Below are 19,122 nucleotides of genomic sequence, written 5' to 3'. Positions count from 1 at the left end.
AGATACGGAGAGCCTGTGATTATGGTGGAGATAAGTTGTTTTTTTTTCTTAAGAGGCAGGTACAGCCTACATTAGATGCAAAAATGAAATGGGAATTTTAGGAAGGAACTTCTAAGAGTTGCCGCTGTTCCTTGCAAACTTCTGGACACGGATCCAGTCCACGGCCGGGGTGTGTGCAGCAGTTTCAGCCGCGCTGCACACAAGACCTGCCGGCGACGGAGCGGACGGCGTTTGTGGGACAGAACCCGGAGCGGGGGCGCTGGGCTGAGGCTCCTAACGGCGCCCGGAGTGAGGCGGCTCCGGCCCCCGCAGCCGCGGGACCCGCGGTTTACAGCGTCGGAAGCCCGTGCAGGTACCCCCGGGCACAGTCCCGCCCCCTCCCCCCCGCCCGCCCACAGTCTCGCCCCCTCCACCCCCCCGCGCACAGTCCCGCCCCCTCCCCCCCCCGCGCACAGTCCCGCCCCCTCCCCCCCCCGCGCACAGTCCCGCCCCCTCCCCCCCACCGCGCACAGTCCCGCCCCCCCCCCGCGCACAGTCCCGCCCCCTCCCCCCCCCGCGCACAGTCCCGCCCCCTCCCCCCGCGCACAGTCCCGCCCCCTCCCCCCCCCGCGCACAGTCCCGCCCCCTCCCCCCCCGCGCACAGTCCCGCCCCCTCCCCCCCCCCGCGCACAGTCCCGCCCCCCCCGCGTCGAAGCCTATTGGTCGGGGGCCGTGCGCCGAGCCCACGTGATGCGGCACGCTGCGCGGCCCGGAAGCCGGCGTCGCTGCGGGCACTGCTTCGCGAGTCGCCGCTGTCTGGAGCGCGCGGCCCGCCCTCAGGGCGGCGGTGGCGGCGGGATGTTGGCGACGGGGACGGAGAGTCTGCTCCGCCAGGCCAGGTGAGCGCGCTTTACGTCTCGGGCGTGTGGCGGTGGGTCTCAGCGCGGGGCCTCGGAGGAGGCCGGGCCCGGCGTGAGGCGGTCCGGGGGAGGCGGCGGGCCCCGAGCGGCGCTCTGAGGGAAGAGCGGAAAGCTGGCCGGGTTGGGGCCCCGCGCGGGTGGGCCGGAGGCTCGGCGGCGTCAGGGCCGGGAAAGCCACAGAGGCGCCGGGGAGCCTGCTGGACTGAGCCGTGGCGGGCTCTGTGTGCGAGGTTTGCGAGTCCGGTGCCTTCCGACGGCTTCGGGGAGCCGCGAAGGGTTTAGTGACTTAGATTCTCGCGGGTGCGCTGGGCGTGTTGAGGGGATGCTCCTCCGTCCTCTGGCCCCGGGTCGCCTCTGGACGCCCACTGACTAGTCGGTAGCTCTCTCCTCACCAACTAGCCACTCACGGGGGAAAACAGATGTAGACTCGGACCCAGATCCCGCAGTCCGTCAGTGTAAGACTCGATGCTACTCGAGGAGAAGCAAAGGCGGCCAGAACCATGGTTTAAAGGGAAATCCAGGTATGGATTCGGAGCTAGACCAGTTGGTGGAAAAAATTAGGCTCGTTGAAGGAAAGTTATGTCCAACCTAGATAGCATATTCAAAAGCAGAGACATTACTTCGCCAGCAAAGGTCCATCTAATCAAGGCTATGGTTTTTCCTGTGGTCATGTATGGATGTGAGAGTTGGACTGTGAAGAAGGCTGAGCACCGAAGAATTGATGCTTTTGAACTGTGGTGTTGGAGAAGACCCTTGAGAGTCCCTTGGACTGCAAGGAGATCCAACCAGTCCATTCTGAAGATCAGCCCTGGGATTTTTTTGGAAGGAATGATGCTAAAGCTGAAACTCCAGTACTTTGGCCACCTCATGCTAAGAGTTGACTCATGGGAAAAGACTCTGCTGCTGGGAGGAATTGGGGGCAGGAGGAGAAGGGGATGACAGAGGATGAGATGGCTGGATGGCATCACTGACTTGATGGATGTGAGTCTCAGTGAACTCCGGGAGTTGGTGATGGACAGGGAGGCCTGGAGTGCTGCGATTCATGGGGTCACAAAGAGTTGGACACGACTGAAGGACTGAACTGAACTGAGGCTCCTGTGATCTTAGGGAAGCAAGATCTTGAACACGTGTTAGGTTGTAAAGGCTGTGAATGGAGCAGAAGTTTGTTGTAGTCAAAAAAAACCCTTGAAAATCTGTTAGGCTAGTGCTTTCTCCCACTGCGTCCAAAAACGTCTCTGTTTCCTTCAATCTTGGACATACATTCCAATACTCAAGTTCCACTATTCCAATTAAGGCTCGTTTGAATTTAGAAGCTCTATTAAGGGAAAATAGCTTTTTCAAAAAGTCGAAGTACAGTTGATTTACAGTATCAGTTTCAGGGGTACAATGCGGTGCTTCAGTATTTTACTGGATTATATTACATTTAAAGTTGTTATAAAATATTGACTGCATTGCCTGTGCTGTACCATGTATCTGTACCTTGTTTAATACTGGTTTGTACCTCTTAACCCCTTCCCCTCCCCAGTTCCCAGTCTCCACGATAACGACTAGTATGTGCTCTGTGAGTCTGTTTTGTTCTATTCATTAATTCCATTTTTTGGATTCTGCATATAAATGATAATCAGTATCTGTCTTTGACTTATTTCACTGTGCTTAATGCTCTCTGCGTTCTTCCATGCTGTTGCACGTGGCAGAATTTCATTCTTTATGACTAAGTAATGTTCCATTGTGTGTATACACATCACATCTTCTTTATCCAGTCATCTGTTGATGGACATTTAGATTGCTTCCACGTCTTGGCTGTTGTAAACAGGGCTGCTATGAACATTGGGGTGCATGTACCCTTTCAAATTAGAGTTTTTGTTTTCTTTGGATATATACCCAGGAATGTAGTTCAGTTTTTAGCTTTTTGAGGAACCTGCACAGTTTTCCGGTGACTGCACCAATTTACATTCCCACCAACAGTGAACTAGGGTTTTCTTTTCTCCACTTACTCACCAGCATTTGGTATTGTGGTCTTCTCGTTTGATAGCCATTTCTGACAGGTATGAGGTGTTACCTTGTTGTGGCTTTGATTTGTTTCTCTCAGTTGAGCATCTTTCTATCTGCCTGTTGGCCATCTGTATGTCGTCTTAGGGAAAATGCCTATTCAGGTCTTATGCCCATTTTTTGAATTGCTTTTTTCATATTGAGTTGTGTGAATTGTTTATTTTGGATATTAAACCCTTGTTAGTCATATCACTTGCAAATGTTCTCTCCCATTAAGTTGGTTTCCTTTGCTGTGCAAAAACTTTTAAATGTAATAATTAGGCCCCATTTGCTTGTTTTTGCTTTTGCTTCCTTTGCCTTAGGAGACAGAGCCAAAACACATTCCCACTATTTCTGTCAGAGTGTTCCGTTTTCTTCTAGTTTTATGGTTTCTGACCTTACATTTAGGTTATTTAATCCATTTTGTTTATTTTTGTATATGGTGCGAGAAAATGTTCCAATTTCTTTCCTTTACAGGTAGCTGTCCAGTTTTACCAAGCACCACTGCTTGAAGAGACTGTCTTTTCCTCGTGTGTTTTGCCCCCTTTGTCATGGGTTGATTGCCCATAAGTGTGGTTTTATTTCCAGGCTCTGTTCTGTTTCACTGGTGTGTGTGTGTTGCTGCCAGTACCGTGATGTTCACATAGTGATACTGTAGTTTTGTAGTTTAGTATAGTCTGAAATCAGAGAGCATGATACCTCTCTCCAGCTTCGTTTTTTTTTTTGTTTTTTGTTTTTTTAATTTTATTTTATTTTTAAACTTTACATAATTGTATTAGTTTTGCCAAATATCAAAATGAATCCACCACAGGTATACATGTGTTCCCCATCCTGAACCCTCCTCCCTCCCCATACCATCCCTCTGGGTCGTCCCAGTGCACTAGCCCCAAGCATCCAAGTATCGTGCCCCAAGTATCGTGCATCGAACCTGGACTGGCATCTCGTTTCATACATGATATTTTACATGTTTCAATGCTATTCTCCCAAATCTTCGCACCCTCTCCCTCTCTCTCAGAGTCCATAAGACTGTGCTATACATCACTGTCTCTTTTGCTGTCTTGTACACAGGGTTATTGTTACCATCTTTCTAAATTCCATATATAAGATTGCTTTGCCTATTCATGTTTTAGAATTATTCTAGTTCTGTGAAAAAACCGTGGGTATTTTGATGGAGACTGCATTAAATGTGTAGATGGCTTTGGGTAGTATGGAGATTTTGGCAGTTTCAGTTCCCCCAAGTCACGTACATGAGATACCTTTGCATTTCTGTCAGCTTCACCTTCCTCTCGGTGTTTTATAGTTTTCAGTCTCAGTCTTTCACCTCTTGTGTGAAGCTTATTCCTAGGGTTGTTTTCTTTTTTTTCACATGATTTTAACGTGTATAGGAAAGCAACAGGTTTCTGAATATCAATCTTGTATCCTGGCAACTTAACTGAAGTTATTTTATTAGTTGTAGTAGTTTTTGGTGGAAACTTTAGAGTTTTATACATATATGGTATCATGTCATCTGCAAATAGTAGGTTTTACTTCCCTTCCAAGTTTTATGCCTTTTATTTATTCTCCTAGTCTGACTGCTGTGGCTAGGACTTCTTACTTGCTAAAGTGCTCCTACAAAACACTACGCTGCGTTAAATAGAAGTGGTGAGAGTGGGTATCCATAGATGTGTTCCTCATCCTGGAAGAAAAGTATTTTTGGCTTTTCAGTGTTGAGTATGACGTTAGCTGTCGGTTTGTCATAAATGACCTTTATTATGTCCCCTTGATATCAACTTTGATGAGAGTTTTTGTCGTGAATGAATGTTGAATTTTGTCCAATGCTTTTTTTGTAGCATCTATTGAAATGGTCACGTGAATTTTATCCTTCCATTTGTTAACGTGGTGTATTATACCAATTGATTTGCGGATGTTGAAGCATCCTTGTGATCCTGGAATGACCATGGACTTTTTTTCTTTTTTTTTTTTTTTTTTGCCATACTTCATGGCTTGTGGGATCTTAATTCCCCGACAGGGATTGAACCTTCACCCTCAGCAGTGAAAGCGCAGGGTTCTAATCACTTGACCACCAGAGAACTCCCCATGATCTTTTTTTATTGTTGAATTTTGTTTGCTAATGTTCTTTTGAGGATTTTCAGATCTATGTTCATCATAGATACTGACCTGTAATTGTTTTTTTTTCTTGTAGTGTCTGCCTGATTTTGGTATCAAGGTAATTGTGGCCTCATAGAAGGAACTGAAGAGTGTTCCCTCCCGTTCGGTTTTTTGGGGTAGTTTGAGAAGGATAGGTATTATCTGTCTGTGTGTCTGGTAGAGTCCCCTCATGAAGCTCTCTGGTCCCGGACTTTTGTTTGCTGGAAGTCTTATCACTAATTTAGTTTCACTGCTAGTGACAGGTCTGTCAGATCGTCTGTTTCTTCCAGTTCATTCTTGGGAATTGCGTATTTCTAGAAATGCACCCGTTTCTTCTAGGTCCTCCCTTCTGTCTGTCTGAAGTATTGGTGCCGCTGTCTGCAGACCTTCTAGGGTCTCACTTCACAGTCTCCCCCCTTGCATGTCTTCTCTGGGTCCTCTCTGTTGCTGACCACCCTGACCTGCAGGCTTGGCAGTTTTGTCCTTTACAGCCTGGTCTGTCGTCTCCGTCTGTCTGTCTCTGCTCCGGTTTTTGTATTTCCCTCTGTCTGCTGACTGTGGCCTTTGTCTCTTGTTTCTGTTTAGATGGTGGTGGTCTGAGACTGTTGTTCCTTGAGGTGTGCCTGGACTGCTGTAAACTCCCCTCTTGGAACTGCTTCTGCCGCAGCCTGTAGGCGTGGGGTGTGCTGTTCTCCTCCTGGGGTCTTTGGTGTCTGCGCCTCCATGTCTCTGTCGCTCACTTGAGCAGCATGTTTAGTAGCATGCAGTGACTCTACGTGTTTGTGTTTTTCCCGTTTTTTTCTTCCTGTGATTCATTTCTACTTTCATACTGTTGTGGTCAGAAACGGTACTGGATGTCATTTCTGTCCTCTTAAATTTGTTGAGGCTCATTTAATAGTCTAACGTGATCTATCCTGGGAACATCCCATGTGCGTTTAAAAGAATGTGTGTTCGGCTGGTTTTGGATGGAGAATCCTAGAGAGAAAGTCTGCCTAGTTTACGTGTGTCATTTAAGACTGCTGCTTCCCTGTTGATTTTATGTCTGAATAATAAGTCAATTATTGGTACAGTTGCTTCCCTGGTAGCTCAGACGGTAAAGAATCTGCCTGCAACACGGGAGATCTGGGTTCGATCCCTGCTATGCCATGCTATGCTAAGTCACTTCAGTCATGTCTGACTCTGTGTGACCCCATAGACAGCAGCCCACCAGGCTCCCCCGTCCCTGGGATTCTCCAGGTAAGAACACTGGAGTGGGTTGCCATTTCCTTCTCCAATGCATGAAAGCGAAAAGTGAAAGGGAAGTCGCTCAGTCATGTTCGACTCCTCTCGACCCCATGGACTGCAGCCTACCAGGCTCCTCCGTCCATGGGATTTTCCAGGCAAGAGTACTGGAGTGGGGTGCCATTGCCTTCTCCGTCGATCCCTGAGTTGAGAACAATCCTGTGGAGGAGGGCATGACAACCCACTCCAGTGTTCTTGCCTGGGAAACCCATGGACAGAGGAACCTGGGGGCTGCAGCCCGTGGGCTCGCAGTCGGACACGACTGAGCCACTGCGCGCGGCACGCCCACTGATGTGCGGTGTTGGAGTCCCTGCTGTGACTGCAACACTGCCAGTTCCCCCTTTTTGCCTGTTAGTGCTTAGGTGCTGCTTTATTGGGTGCGCAGATGTTAATAATATGTTTTGTACTGGCCCCTTCATCGTTGTCTTCTGGTAGACTGTTTAAAGGCTGCTGTGTCTGATCGTGAATGTTGCTGCCCTGCTTTCCTGTTTCCATTTACATGGAGTATCTTTTCCCATCGCCTTTGCTTGCAGTCCGTGTCCTTAGTTGTGAAGCGAGTCTTTTAAGTAGCATGTATAATTGTCGGGTCTTGTTTTTAAACTAATCAGTTTGGCTTATGTCTTTTGATTGGAGCATGATACTTCATTGGCATTTACAGTGATTACTGATGGGTACTGGGAGATTCCCTGGTGGCTCAGATGGTAAAGCGTCTGCCTGCAATGCAGGAGACTCGGGTTCAGTCCCTGGGTCAGGAAGATCCTCTGGAGAAGGAAATGGCAACCCACTCCAGTACTCATGCCTGGAAGATTCTATGGATGGAGAAGCCTGGTGGGCTGCGGTCCATGGGGTCGCAAAGAGTCGGCCACGACTGAGCGACTTCACTTTCACGTTCTTACTGCCATCTGCTGCTCGTTTTCCAGCTGGTTTTATACTGCTTCTCCGTTGTTTCTTGAGGTTTTTTGATTTGTGGCTACCTGCCCTGGGGTTCACGTATGTGACCTTTGTGGTAGCTTCGGTGGTTGACCCCACAGCCTCTACTGAGCATTTGCGCTCACTCATGGGCGTTGTCCTAATCTATAAATTCCGATAACTCTTAGGGTCAGTGTAGTATGGATGAACTGTTTCCGTTTTTGCTAGTCTGAAAAGTTCTTCTTTAATTCTGAATGATAACATTGCTGGGTAAAGCACCCTAGACTGTAGGTTTTTCCTTTTGGGACTTTAAATATATCCTGCCACTCCCTTCTGGTCTGAAAAGTTCCTGCAGAAAACTCCACTGATACCCATATGGGGGTTCCCTTGTTAGAATTCTCTTTAGCTTTTGCCATTTTAAGTTTGGTGTGTCTTGGTATGGCTGTTTTGGGGTTCATCTTGTTTAGGGGTCTCTTTGCTTCCTGTACCTGGCTGTTTCCTTCCTTAGGTTCAGGAAGTTTTCAGTCATAATCTCATCAAATACATTTCCGACCCTTCTTCTCGGGCCCTCGTGTGTGCGCATCAGCACCTTGCTGTTGTCCCGGAGGGGCCTTAATTGGTCTCCGTTTCTTAAATGTGTTTCTTTTTGCTGTTCTGATTGGATAATGTTCCTCTGCATCACACAGCCAGTTGTTATACTCCTTCTAGTATGCTTTCCATTTCAGTTGTACATATCTACTCGGATTACTTTTTTATATTTTGTAGGTCCTTGTTAAAATTCTGTGTTCAGTTCTTCTCCCTAGTTCAGACAGCTTTCTTACTACTAACGCTTTGAACTCTTTCTGGTAATTATGTTTCAGTAGTTGCTCTCTCAGTCTTTCCCATCTCACTTCGCTTTAGTTTTCTGTGTCTGTGATATCAGATGAAACGGTTACCATATCGCGTGTGACCGGTGCCCCAGGCTGCTGCCTTGGTAGGAGGTGGGCTGGAGACGGAAGCCATCACTGCCCTCGTGGGGTGGGGTCGGGTCCCACGGCTGGAGCAGAAGCCCTAAGGACGAGGTCCAGGCTGGTTCTGTTCCCTCTGAGTGTGTGCTAGTCCCCCTCCCAGCAGTGGCATCCTTGCCCTTAAAGGGGAGCAGGGCAGGTGCTCGGCTGGGCCGGCATGGAAGCCAGCCAGCGCTTGCTCAGTCGCATCCCACTGACTTGCGACCCCCACGGGCTGCAGCCCACCAGGCCCCTCTGTCCATGGGATTTTCCAGGCCAAGGACACTGGAGTGGGGGATCTTGAGCCAGGGATCGAACCTGCGTCTTCTGCATCGGCAGGCGGGTTCTTTACCACTGCGGGCCCTGGGACGCCCGGACAGTCTCGCTCTGCTTCCTCTGCCTTAGTTGAGCAGCAGGCGAGCCTGTGCCCACGCTTCACAAGTGGAGGCTAGGTTTCTCACAGCCCTGCTGTTGGCCTCACTGGTTTTCAAACCAGCCAAAGGATTCGTCTTCCTGGTGTCGGAGCCCAAGGCTAGACACGCAGTATGTGGCTCCACCCCTCAGTCCCCAGGAAGGCACTCAAGCCCCTGTACCCCCCGCCTTTCCTGTGTCCCCTCCCAGGGGCACCAGTTCCCGATTGCTCCTCCTCCCCAAGTCCATGTGGATCCCTCTCCCCAGGCTCGTTTGTTTTCAGTGGGAGCTGCCTCTCCATGGCTGTGGTTGCATGTCTGCTCTTGAGGGGTGAGCTCTGTGTCCTCCTGCTCTCTCACTCTCCTCGCCCCAGAAAATAGATGACATGCTAGCATCTCACTCGACGTGTGATATGCTTGCCCCGCAGTTCTTGCCGGGACACGAAGAACTGAGACCCACTCACAACTCCCAGCTTCTCTTCTGTTCACGGTTATAAATTCATAGACTGAAAGGCAGAAGGAATAGCCCTATTTCTTATTTCTCTGTGTCTTAGGTGGATTGGAATTCCTGTCAAGATTTGAGGAAAGGTTAAGTAACTATCAGTTGTGTCTTACTAGTGTTCACTATTTCTTTGATTATTTGTGGCACTTTAAAACAAATTACTGAAGTTTTGGAGTTAGGCTTTGGAGGAAATTTTAGTTATAAATTTTTCAGAGATGGAAAAGATGGAGAAACTTATCAGAAGCATGACTTGTGAGCTGCAGAGGAATGTGGGACTCGGGTAAGCGGGGAGGGTGAGTGCAGGGCTGGGGGCGTTTCCTGAAGGACCAGATGACTATCCAGAAGCTCAGAGCGGGCAAGGCGTTATCCAATGAGGGAAGCAGCCAAGAGCGCTCCAGGCAGAGGGTCCAAGCCGGGCGAAGGCAGGCGAGCAGGACGCGGTGCCCTTGGAGGAGTAGGGATGGCTGGGTGCTTGCGCGCTAGTGCCAGGAGTGTGAGAGCAGTCGGGAGCTGCTCAGGGTGTGGGCGAGGGGCACCGCCGTCTGGGACAGGCTGGCAGTCTCTGCCTCCGACATCACCCAGAGAAAAGCAGGCTGGACTGGCCCAGGGCCGAGTCTCCTCCACCCACGCACGCCTCCGTCTGTGTTTGTAGGGGGCTGCGCCCTGCTCTGTCCGGAATAAGGGGGAGTGGCAGGGGAGTCTGCTGGGACTTCTCTGCCAGCCCTCAAGTAAATGGGGAAGCACAAGCCACCGCCCAGGACCCCTCCACAGCCTTAGAGGCTGGGGTGCACGTGCTCTAAGGTCAAAACTGTGGCCCCTGAGTGTCAGCAGAACGGATTTGGTGGGCTTCACCCACAGCTTGGCCCAGCTGTGTGCTGCGCCCTTCCGAGAACCCCCCTGAAGCTCGAAGTGTGGTGACTTGCTGGCATGTTACTTCTCCTTGCCTTTCAGCATGGAATGGGAAGCAGGCTGTCTTGAGACCTCATTCAGTATGGAACCTGTTTTAAATGCTTAGTAGATACATTTTAAATTAAGCATTAGAGTAATGTCATAATATTTGCTCTATCATACTTAACTCTTATTCCCAGAAGTTAAAAGGATCTTTTGAAAAGCAACTTGGTTCAGACTAAAATCTCCCTTAGTTTTGACTCCTAAACCAAGTGGTTTGTTTTTCTGGTCCTGGAATAACAAACCCTGAGTGTGGGGAGGCTTGCTGTGGACGCTGGTGGCGTGAGGGTCTCCCGCCGGCAGGGGAGGGGGCAAGGACCTGGGTCGGGTGCCTGGCAGCGGTTCATCCCGAGAGGCCTCGGGCTCCTCTGCTCGGGAGGGCCTGCCCCCGACAGGGCGGCCTTTCCCGTTGCCCACGTGGTGGTCTCTCTGCAGGGAGGTCGGGGCGGAGGAGCTGGGCAGGTTCTGTGCTCGCGTCAGCGCGCTGCTGCAGGCGGAGGACTGGGGCCCCGATGCCCTGGACGCCCTGCGGAGGCTCTTCCTCATCGTGGCGGCCACCAAGTACAGCAGGAGGTGAGCACCCCCCCGGCCTCTGGGCGGCCTGCCCGGCCCTGCGGAGGCTGACCGGCCCCTGCCCCCCAGGCTGGAGCCCACATGCGTGGCGCTGCTGCAGACCACCCTCTGCTCGCCCCGCTGCCCCGAGCGGCTCCAGCTGCTCTGCGCCGCAGTGCTGAGAGAGATGGCACCCTCCGACAGCCTGAGCCTGTCCTGCGACCACGCCCAGAGCTCGCAGCAGCTGGGCTTGGTGGCCTCCGTGCTCTTAGCCCAGGTAACATGACTTCCGCGGCTCCCCAGCCCACCCCTGGTGGCCCTGGGCTCAGTGATCCAGCAACCGTGTGCGCCCCATGAGCGAGCGGGCTGGGCCGGGCCTGCCCTGCCCTGCCCTGGTGATGTTCTGGGCGGAGTGGTGTTTGTGGGGGGAGTCGGTGTTCACGTTCCGCCAGGGGTTCTGCAGGGCGACCCGCAGCAGATCAGGACCGTGGGCCAGTGCGTCATCAAGGTCCTGGAGAGTCGGCAGCCTGAGGGGCCCAGCCTGACGTACCTCCTCCCGGTCGTGTCCAAGGTCACCAGCCTGGCCCCGGACGCCCTTCCTGAAGGTCAGCACAGTGTCGGCAGGGGGGCAGGGGGGACCACCGGGGCCGCTGCTGGGTCCCAGGAAGCCCCACACGCTTAACTCTGTCCCCATGGTGTCCCCCCCAGAGCAGACCAAGGCACTCAGCAAGCGGCTGGGGGACTGGCTCCGCTACGCCAGCGTCCAGCAGGGGGCGGCCCACGCCTCCGGGGGCTTCTTCTCCACGCCCAGAGCCCGGCAGGTGAGTCTCGGGGGCGGCGGGGGTGTGGGCCGCCCTGTCCTGGGGCCACCTGCGGGCTGCCGTCAGCTCCTCCTGCGGGACCACCGCCCTGGTCCCAGGATGACCCCTCCTGTCTTCACTCGGGCGTTGAGGGCGTGGTGCTTGGGTCCTGCCCTTAGCCCGTGTTGTGCCCATGATGCTGTGAGGAGTCTTGGGTCGTGCTGGTGGGGATCTGGAGCAGGGCCATGTCGCAGCCCAAGTGCCTGTGTTCTCGCATCCTACGAGGCGCCCTGGCTGTTCTTGACCCTGCTGTGCTTGCTGACCTCCCTTGTCCCCTGCAGCCAGGCCCTGTCACCGAGGTGGATGGGACCGTGGCCACAGACTTCTTCACGGTGCTGTCCACGGGCCAGCGTTTCACGGAGGACCAGCGGCTCAACGTGCAGGCCTTCTCCATGCTGCGGGCCTGGCTGCTGCAGGGCGGCCCTGCGCGCCTGGGTGCTGCGGATGCAGGTAGGACAGGGCGGGCTCCTGGGCGCCTTGGCCGAGCCTCATGGGCTCCAGGATGCTTTTCCCAGACGTGTTGAGAAGCCAGACGTTGGAGTCAAACAACTCATCTGCACGCCTGCTAGCGGTTTAGACGGTCCGGGTGTGTCTGCACCGCTGGTGTCCCGTGAGGGTGGGAGCAGGCGGGACTGAGCTCCGGCCCCTGTGGATGCTCCCCTGCCCTCCAGACCGCCCGTCTCCACGAGCTGCTAAGCCATCCCCTCTCTTCAGACGACAGGTCAGAGCTGGAGGGCTCCACCGTGTCCGTGCTCTCGGCCGCCTCCACCGCCAGCCACCTGCTGCTGCCCGCCGAGTGGCTGCGGGAGAAGGCCCTGGAGTACTGCCAGCGCCTCCTGGAGCAGAGCGGCCGGCGTGAGTCCTGAGCCCGCCCCGCATCGCGTGTCCGCGCTGGGGTCCCCCCAGGTGTGGGCTCCCCAGCCTCCCCTTGAGCTTCCAGAACACGGGCCGCCGCCTCACCCGGAGGTGCCCGTGGGACGCAGAGACCAGGTGGCCCTTTTCCTTCCCCCAGGAGCCCTGAAGAAGGCCGACTCAGACCTGCAGAAGGCGGTGAGTGCCGGCGGGCGGCCTTGGGCGGGGCCCGCGGCCCCCTCTGAGCCACCTGTGTCCCCGCAGTGCCTGGTGGAGGCCGTGCTGGTGCTGGACGTGCTCTGCCGGCAGGACCCCTCCTTCCTGTACCGCACCCTCCCGTGTGTGCAGGCCCTGCGCACCCGACTCTGCGGGGACACGGCCTGCGTCCGTGCATTGCTGCCCATCGCCCAGTTCTTTCTGCACCACGGTGAGCGCCTCCTGCGCTGGAGAACGGCGCCGGGCAGGGGCACCTTCCTGTTCGCCGCCGCCGCCATAGAGCAGCAGTGTCGATGGGTGCTTAGCACTCACGTGCCGGGGATTTTTAAAACGTTACCAGGTTGATGTTAATCTTGAGCTCTCTTTACCAAGGAGTTCCCTAGAAGGTGCCTGAAGCCAGCCCCTCTAAGGAACAGTCCTTGTCCGTCCTCAGAGGGGCGGGTCTGTGGCCAGACATTGGGGAAGAGCCGGGTGCACTCGGCCGGCTGTCCCGTGCTTGTGATGCCGGATGTGTCTGCCAAGGGTGTCCCGGGGACGCGAGAGGCCCTGGAGGCCGGGCCTGAGGCCTCCTGCCCTGATGGAGCCGGTGCTCTCAGGGGAGGCTGCCGCAGTGGACGCCGACGCCGTCTGCCAGCACCTCTTCACCAGGATCCCTTCCGAACACTTCCACAGCCAGATGCTGGCCTTCGAGTTCGTCCAGTTCTGCAGGGACCACCTCGTGCTGTTCGGCAGCAACCTGGACCTTCTCAGGACCAGCTTTCCCAACCTCTTCAAGGCACGTGAGCTGGGCCCCTGGGGCAGCGGGCACCCATGCTCCGGTGACCCGTGCCCTTGGGAAGGCGCGCTCAGGCTGGCAGAGCCCACGGTGTTGGTTCAAAGTTAGCGTCTCACTGGGCGGCTGCGCCCGCTGTCAGCCCTTTGGTGCCTTCACCTTTGACGGGTGTTTCTGGCATGTCACTGCGGAGCTTTTCCAGAACCAGAGACTTAGTCCTTTAGTCAGGAAGAAACGATGGCAGGTGGGCAGGACTTGATTGTTGGCACCAGGTGAGGGCAGAAGCAAGCAGGGTCCCGGGGAAAACGGTGAAGGGCACGTCCCAACCGTGGGATCGGGGGCACTGAGGCGCCCCTCGCCCTGCAGTTCCTGGCCTGGAGCAGCCCAGCCCTCACCTCTGAGTTCGTCGCGCTCCTGCCGGTGCTGGTTGACGCAGGCACGGCCGTGGAGATGCTCCACCTGCTGCTGGACCTGCCGAGCCTGACCGCAGCCTTGGACCTGCAGCTCCGGTGAGCCCAGCCCACTGCTCCCCATTCCCACGCCTCTGCCCTGCCTCCCGCGGGGGCCCGGTCCAGGGCGGGTGCCATTAGGGTGACGGCTGCTCGAGTCTCTCCCTGATCAGGGGCACCATGGGGCAGGAGCAGGAGCCACGTCCCAGCCGTCTCTGCTTGCAGGGCGTCACAGGCTGCATCCGAGAGGCCGCTCTGGGACATCTCCGTGAGGGCCCCCGGCTGCCTGGAGGCCTTACGGGACCCCCAGGCCCAGGGCCTTTTCCAGCACCTGCTGCGGGCCAAGGCCAGCGGGACCGTGGAGAGGTAGGCCCTCTGTGGGGGCCCTGAGCGCGGGCCGCTGCGGCCGGAGCCCGGCCCCGAGCCTGCTGCTTTCTGACCTGGTGACATAGTTCTGTTCACGGCCACCAGCAGCGCTGGCCGCGTGGCTGAGCACTTCCCGGGCACTGAGCTTGTGGTTTGTTCCGCTACGTAGTCCTGTCCTTGCTGTTCCGGAGGGTGGGGGGCACGCTGACTCCTTCCGCAGATGGAGGAAGTGAGGCTGAGCACCCGAGAGGTGGATGCGCCCAGCCGCACGCGTGTCCCAGCGGAGCTAGGGCAGGCTGACGAGGGCAGCGGCGGGTGCTTAGGAGCGGGCCGTGTGTCCCCAGGCTGACGCCACTCCACCAGCTGCTCCAGCCCCTTGCCAGCTGCGCCCGGGTACTCCAGTGTGCCCAGGCTGTGCCCACCCTACTCCGAGCGTTCTTCGCGGCGGTGACACAGGTGAGCCTGCCTCCCAGGGCCTCCGTGCCCGCAGCAGAGGGCCAGCTGGAGCTGCGGGGCCAACCGCAGCACTACACGGTCAGGGCGCAAAGTGCTGCTCACAGCAGCCCCCAGGGCAGCAGACACGGTGGGGCCCAGCGCACAGGTGCCTCTGGGCAGGCACCCAGGCTCCCTCTCCCTCCCAGTTCGCCAGTGGGGCCCTGGCCAGCCAGCTGGCACTGCTGCTCTTGGAGAGAAGTGACTCACTTTTCCAGGTTGAGGGGTATGAAGCTGACGTGCACAGGTGGGTCTCTCCTGCAGCTCCATGGGGCTCCACCCCTCCTGTGCCCTCAGCCCTGGTCACTGCAGACCCCCTCCCCAGCCTCACCCCCAGCACTCACCCCTCGGCACTTCGTGGGCTGCCGCACAGACTCTTCCCACTCCAGAGAGTTGCCACATCCCCTCCCCTCCAGCTTCTCTTGGGCAGAGCCTTCCAGAAGATGCCCTTTCTGAAAGCCCGACTTGTGTGGGCTCATCCCCTCGCCAGCCCGGCCCGAGGACAGAGCCCGCCCCACCAGCCGGTAGTTCCAGACAGGCCGTGGGGCTGGGGTCTCTTGAGCGGTGTCCTCTCCGACAGGGTGCTGAGCTCCCAGTTCCCGGCCCTGTGCAAGCTGCATCCCCCGTTGGTGGTTGAGCGGGCCAAAGAGCTGCTGGAGTTCGTGGGCAGCCTGGGGGGGCCCCGCAGCACTGGGCACATGCTCACTTCTGTGGTAAGGTGGCCTCCCCCTCACCCTGGCCTGCGCCTGGCACGGGGCCTGCTGTGGGCTGAGTGCTGCTCCCTGCCCAGGTGTGGGCCGTTGGCGAGTACCTCTCAGTGTCCTGGGACCGGCGCTGCAGTGCGGAGCAGATCAGCAGGTTCTTCGAAGCTCTGGAGGCCCTGCTCTTCGAGGTCACCCAGTCTCGGCCTTCCGCCGCCCTTCCCAAGTGTCCTCCGCAGGTCATCACTGTGCTCATGACCACGCTGACCAAGTTGGCCTCCCGGAGCCAAGACCTGATCCCCAGGTACGGGTTTGGGGCAGGTAGAGGGAACCTGCAGCCTTCCCGTGGGGAAAGCAAAGGGCTTGGCAGCCGCCCCCTCCCAGACACCTGGACACAGTGTCTGCACGAGCCTCCCAGCTGGGTGCCAGTGGCCCCGGCTGTGGGCATTTTTGGAGTTAAGGCCACACTAGCCCGTGCTCCTGGCGGCCAGGCCCCTCCCCGAGCCCCCGTCCACTTGAGGGGTGCGCCTGCGCTGACAGGCTGGGCCCCCCACCCCCAGGGTCTCCCTGCTCCTGTCCAAGATGAGGACGCTGGCCCAGAGCCCAGCCGTGGGCCCCGTGCACGGCGAGGACGATCTGGGAGCCGTCCGCACACGGGCCACCGAGCTGCTGAACCTGCTCAAGATGCCCAGCGTGGCCCAGTTCGTGCTCACGCCCAGTGTGGAGGTGTCCCAGCCCCGCTATCACCGCGACTGCAACACCGCCCTGCCCCTGGCCCTGGACACGGTCAGCCGGCTGCTGGAGCGCGAGGCAGGCCTCCTGCCAGGGTGAGGGAATGGGGGACCCAGTAGGCACCAGGCTGCAGAGCCTGGTGTTGGGTCCCTGCCGTGGCCTCAGGGGTCGGAGAAACCTGGGAAGGAGGCGGGGGGAGTCCACCATCTCAGCCTGTCTCTGCCACCTCTGGCAGAGACGGCCCTGACTCTCGGCTTTGCCCTGTTGGGGCTGCCTGTGTTCTGCTGTTATTTGGGGGCAAGAGGAGAAAGAACAAAAATAAACCTTCACAAAATATTTGTGCACACAAGGGCAGGGTTGGTTCCCTTTATGTCCGCCCAGGAAGCGGGCAGCCCCGCGGGTGGGGCCTTCCCCAGTGGTCCTCCCACCTAATCCCGTGTCCCCAGTGATCGAGGACAGAGCACTGGCGTGCAGTCAGAAAGGAGCCATGTCCATCTCCCAGAGCCGAAGGCTGCCACTGGGACGTGAGTATGATCAGTGGAGAGCTTTTCGTGCTCCTGAGTTTAGCTTGGAGACGGGAAGGCAGGTTGGGAGGCCCTACTGCCTCCACAGGCCTGCAGTCTCCCACCCGCAGGACAAGGCCACCCCAGTACCTGCCGCTGGAAGCCGTACCCGGGAGATCACGTGCGCTCTGCTCTTCCCCCGAGTAGTGGACACACACTGGGTGCGGTGGGGCCAGAACCCCCTGCAGCCCCAGCGCTCCCTACCGCTCCTCCCCTGGAGTAGGCCTGCGGTCCCCCCACCCGCGCCGGGAGGGGCCCGGCCACCAGGTGGCGCTGCTGCTCCGCGAGTCCCGGCCCGCCGCCGCAGCCCCGCCCCTCTCCTCCCAGGGCGGGGCCGGCCCAGCCCTGCGAGCCCCAGCGAGCCCCTCACCCCTGCCCAGCCCTCCAGACTTGCGTCCCGGGAGGCCCAGATGGAGCACTATGACCCCTAGAGAAATACTCCACTTTGCCTGACGCCCGGGGAGGCTCAGATGGAGCACCATGACCCCTAGAGAAACACTCTGCACTTTGCCCGACGCCCCTTAATGCACAGCTCTCAGTGTTTTCAGGTCGTCAGATATTGCAAGTTTGGGTCACAAATGTGTGTAAGAACTACTTTGAGAACATGGGTTTTGGGGGGGATCTTGCTTGCTTCCTCACACTGAGCCAGGGCCCCTCCGCAGTGTCCCCTTACCACACTCTTCACAGGGTGGACTTTTGTGGCTGCTGAGTCTACTTGAACAACTGGAGTTCAATCCTGACTGCCGCCCAGGTGGAGGTGGCGATTACGCCCCGTCCTGCCCTGGTCTCGTGTGGGGAGCGTGCGCCCACTCGTTGGCGGGGCCGGGCGGCCCACAGGGCATCCGCACCACACAGGTGGACGCTGCGGGCCTGGGAACCTGGCCCAGCCACGGTGCAAGGTCAAGGTCAAGGTCTGCGTGCCTACAGAGCGCTCACCTGAGGTCATGCCCACGCACAGAGAGGAGGGCGGCGGTGGCTTGCAGAGACTGGGTTCTGTGGGGTTTCCCAACGTCATCCTGGTGCTCACTTGCCCACAGACACAGAAAAGCACAGCCCCACCCGCTCCACACTCACCTGAAACAGGGAACGTGTTTGAGTGACTGTCGTGCCCAACTCCGATCCCACGGGCTCTGTCCATGAAATTCTCTAGGCAAGAATACTGGAGTGGGCAGCCATTCCCTTCAGTGGGGTAATAACAGTACCAGCCTCAAAGAACGGCCTAGGAGTGACCTGGGTACTTCCCCAAAGACAGGTGGCAGCCCACACTCCCTGCGAGAAGAGAAGCCCCGAGGTCTTCCCCCACAACTGAGGGACCCTGCAGTGTGCAGGCGCCCCCAAGCCAAGCAGCACCATGGAGGTGGGGGGAGGTCGGTGGGCCTCAGGCCAGGTGCCAGCCTCCCTGAACTTGTGCCCTTATTTCAATCTGGGGCTCTAAGAGTTTCTTTTGGGTTCAAGCATACATTTTAAGTGGCTTTTTAAAAGTACATTTCATCCAGGCGTCCCTGGTGGCTCAGTGCCCCTGGCACCTGTGCTCTGCAACAAGCTGCTGCCACGGAAGCCCACGCACCCCCGCCAGAGAGCAGCCCCCTTCCCCGCAGAGAGCAGCCCCCGTTCCCCAGAGAGCAGCCTGGGCAGCGACCGAGACCGAGCACAGCCAAACATAAATTCAGGGAAAAAATGCATCTCATCCAGCACCTGGGCAGCTGCTTCAGGGCAGTCGGAATCCCAATGCCGACACAAGGCAGCCAGCAGGGCCACCCCACCCGCACCCCCCGCCCCACTCTGCACTAACGGGTGCGGCAGGGAGTTCGTGGCACTTGAGGCCCGGGGCCTGGGACCCACCTGGGACTGGCTGGGCTGCTGCTCCCTGCAGGAGACTCCTTTCCACGTAGGTGGTGTGTCTGCAGTGGACTGGCCAGGACCCCTCGTCCCGAGTCTGCGTGCCCGTCAGAGGACACGAGCCCAGAGCCCGACCCCAGGCTCTGAGCCCAGTGAGGACGCAGCCGAACCTGAAGACGGTCAGCGCCTCACCTTGACACCAGCACTGACCTGTATGCAGCCCCGCTGCTGGGGCAGGAGGCGGGCCAGACACCGGGCGGATGCCAGGAGAGGGGTGTGAGGCCTGGGGAGGCCTGGGCACCCAGAGTGGGTCAAGATTCCCGCTTTATAGCCTCCCGAGGTTTCTAGACCATCTCTTCAGGACCGTGCTGATCGCGGCACCCCGAGCGCAAAGCCCACTCTGAGGGGTGGGCGGCTCTCGCACTCTCCCTCCATGGCAGGGGGCTGCCTGGCATGGCCGGCTCCTCGTCTGGGGCAGGGGGAAGGCAGATGCAGAGTTAGAGCCATCCCACCACCCCGGGGATCCCGTGTTGTCACCAGTCTCCCACGCTGGTGGGGACGGGAGCAGATCCGGGAGCCCCCATGGCCCCTCTGGGAACCAGCATGGTGCCCCCTAGATGCCATGCCCTGCCACCCTC

At 57.3% G+C, this 19,122-nt stretch overlaps 1 protein-coding gene across 1 annotated transcript; it reads left to right on the top strand.

Annotated features, from left to right (window-relative positions):
- Positions 1 to 727: 727 nt before the first annotated feature.
- On the top strand, positions 728 to 16,431 carry AP5Z1 (adaptor related protein complex 5 subunit zeta 1). Its single transcript, XM_061402288.1, has 17 exons — positions 728 to 878; positions 10,526 to 10,663; positions 10,733 to 10,919; positions 11,106 to 11,247; positions 11,351 to 11,463; positions 11,784 to 11,952; positions 12,217 to 12,357; positions 12,515 to 12,552; positions 12,619 to 12,781; positions 13,167 to 13,345; positions 13,709 to 13,851; positions 14,017 to 14,157; positions 14,502 to 14,613; positions 14,799 to 14,896; positions 15,230 to 15,362; positions 15,440 to 15,654; positions 15,911 to 16,431. The coding sequence occupies exons 1-17, from the start codon at positions 730 to 732 to the stop codon at positions 16,179 to 16,181; spliced, it is 2,532 nt and encodes an 843-aa protein (XP_061258272.1). The 5' UTR covers positions 728 to 729; the 3' UTR covers positions 16,182 to 16,431.
- Positions 16,432 to 19,122: the final 2,691 nt, after the last annotated feature.

Source organism: Bos javanicus, chromosome 25 (genome assembly GCF_032452875.1).
Source record: "Bos javanicus breed banteng chromosome 25, ARS-OSU_banteng_1.0, whole genome shotgun sequence".
In the NCBI taxonomy this organism is placed as follows: domain Eukaryota; kingdom Metazoa; phylum Chordata; class Mammalia; order Artiodactyla; family Bovidae; genus Bos; species Bos javanicus.
Note: the sequence above shows the minus strand (reverse complement) of the source record. Positions and strands in the feature narration are given on the sequence as shown.

Bases quoted from the DNA above. Each gene is read 5' to 3' on its own strand.
- AP5Z1 (XM_061402288.1), top strand. From the start codon at position 730: ATGCGGCACGCTGCGCGGCCCGGAAGCCGGCGTCGCTGCGGGCACTGC. The intron at 12,782-13,166 runs GTGAGCGCCTCC...CGGTGCTCTCAG, and splicing joins CCAGTTCTTTCTGCACCACG to GGGAGGCTGCCGCAGTGGAC. The intron at 14,897-15,229 runs GTGGGTCTCTCC...CCTCTCCGACAG, and splicing joins TATGAAGCTGACGTGCACAG to GGTGCTGAGCTCCCAGTTCC.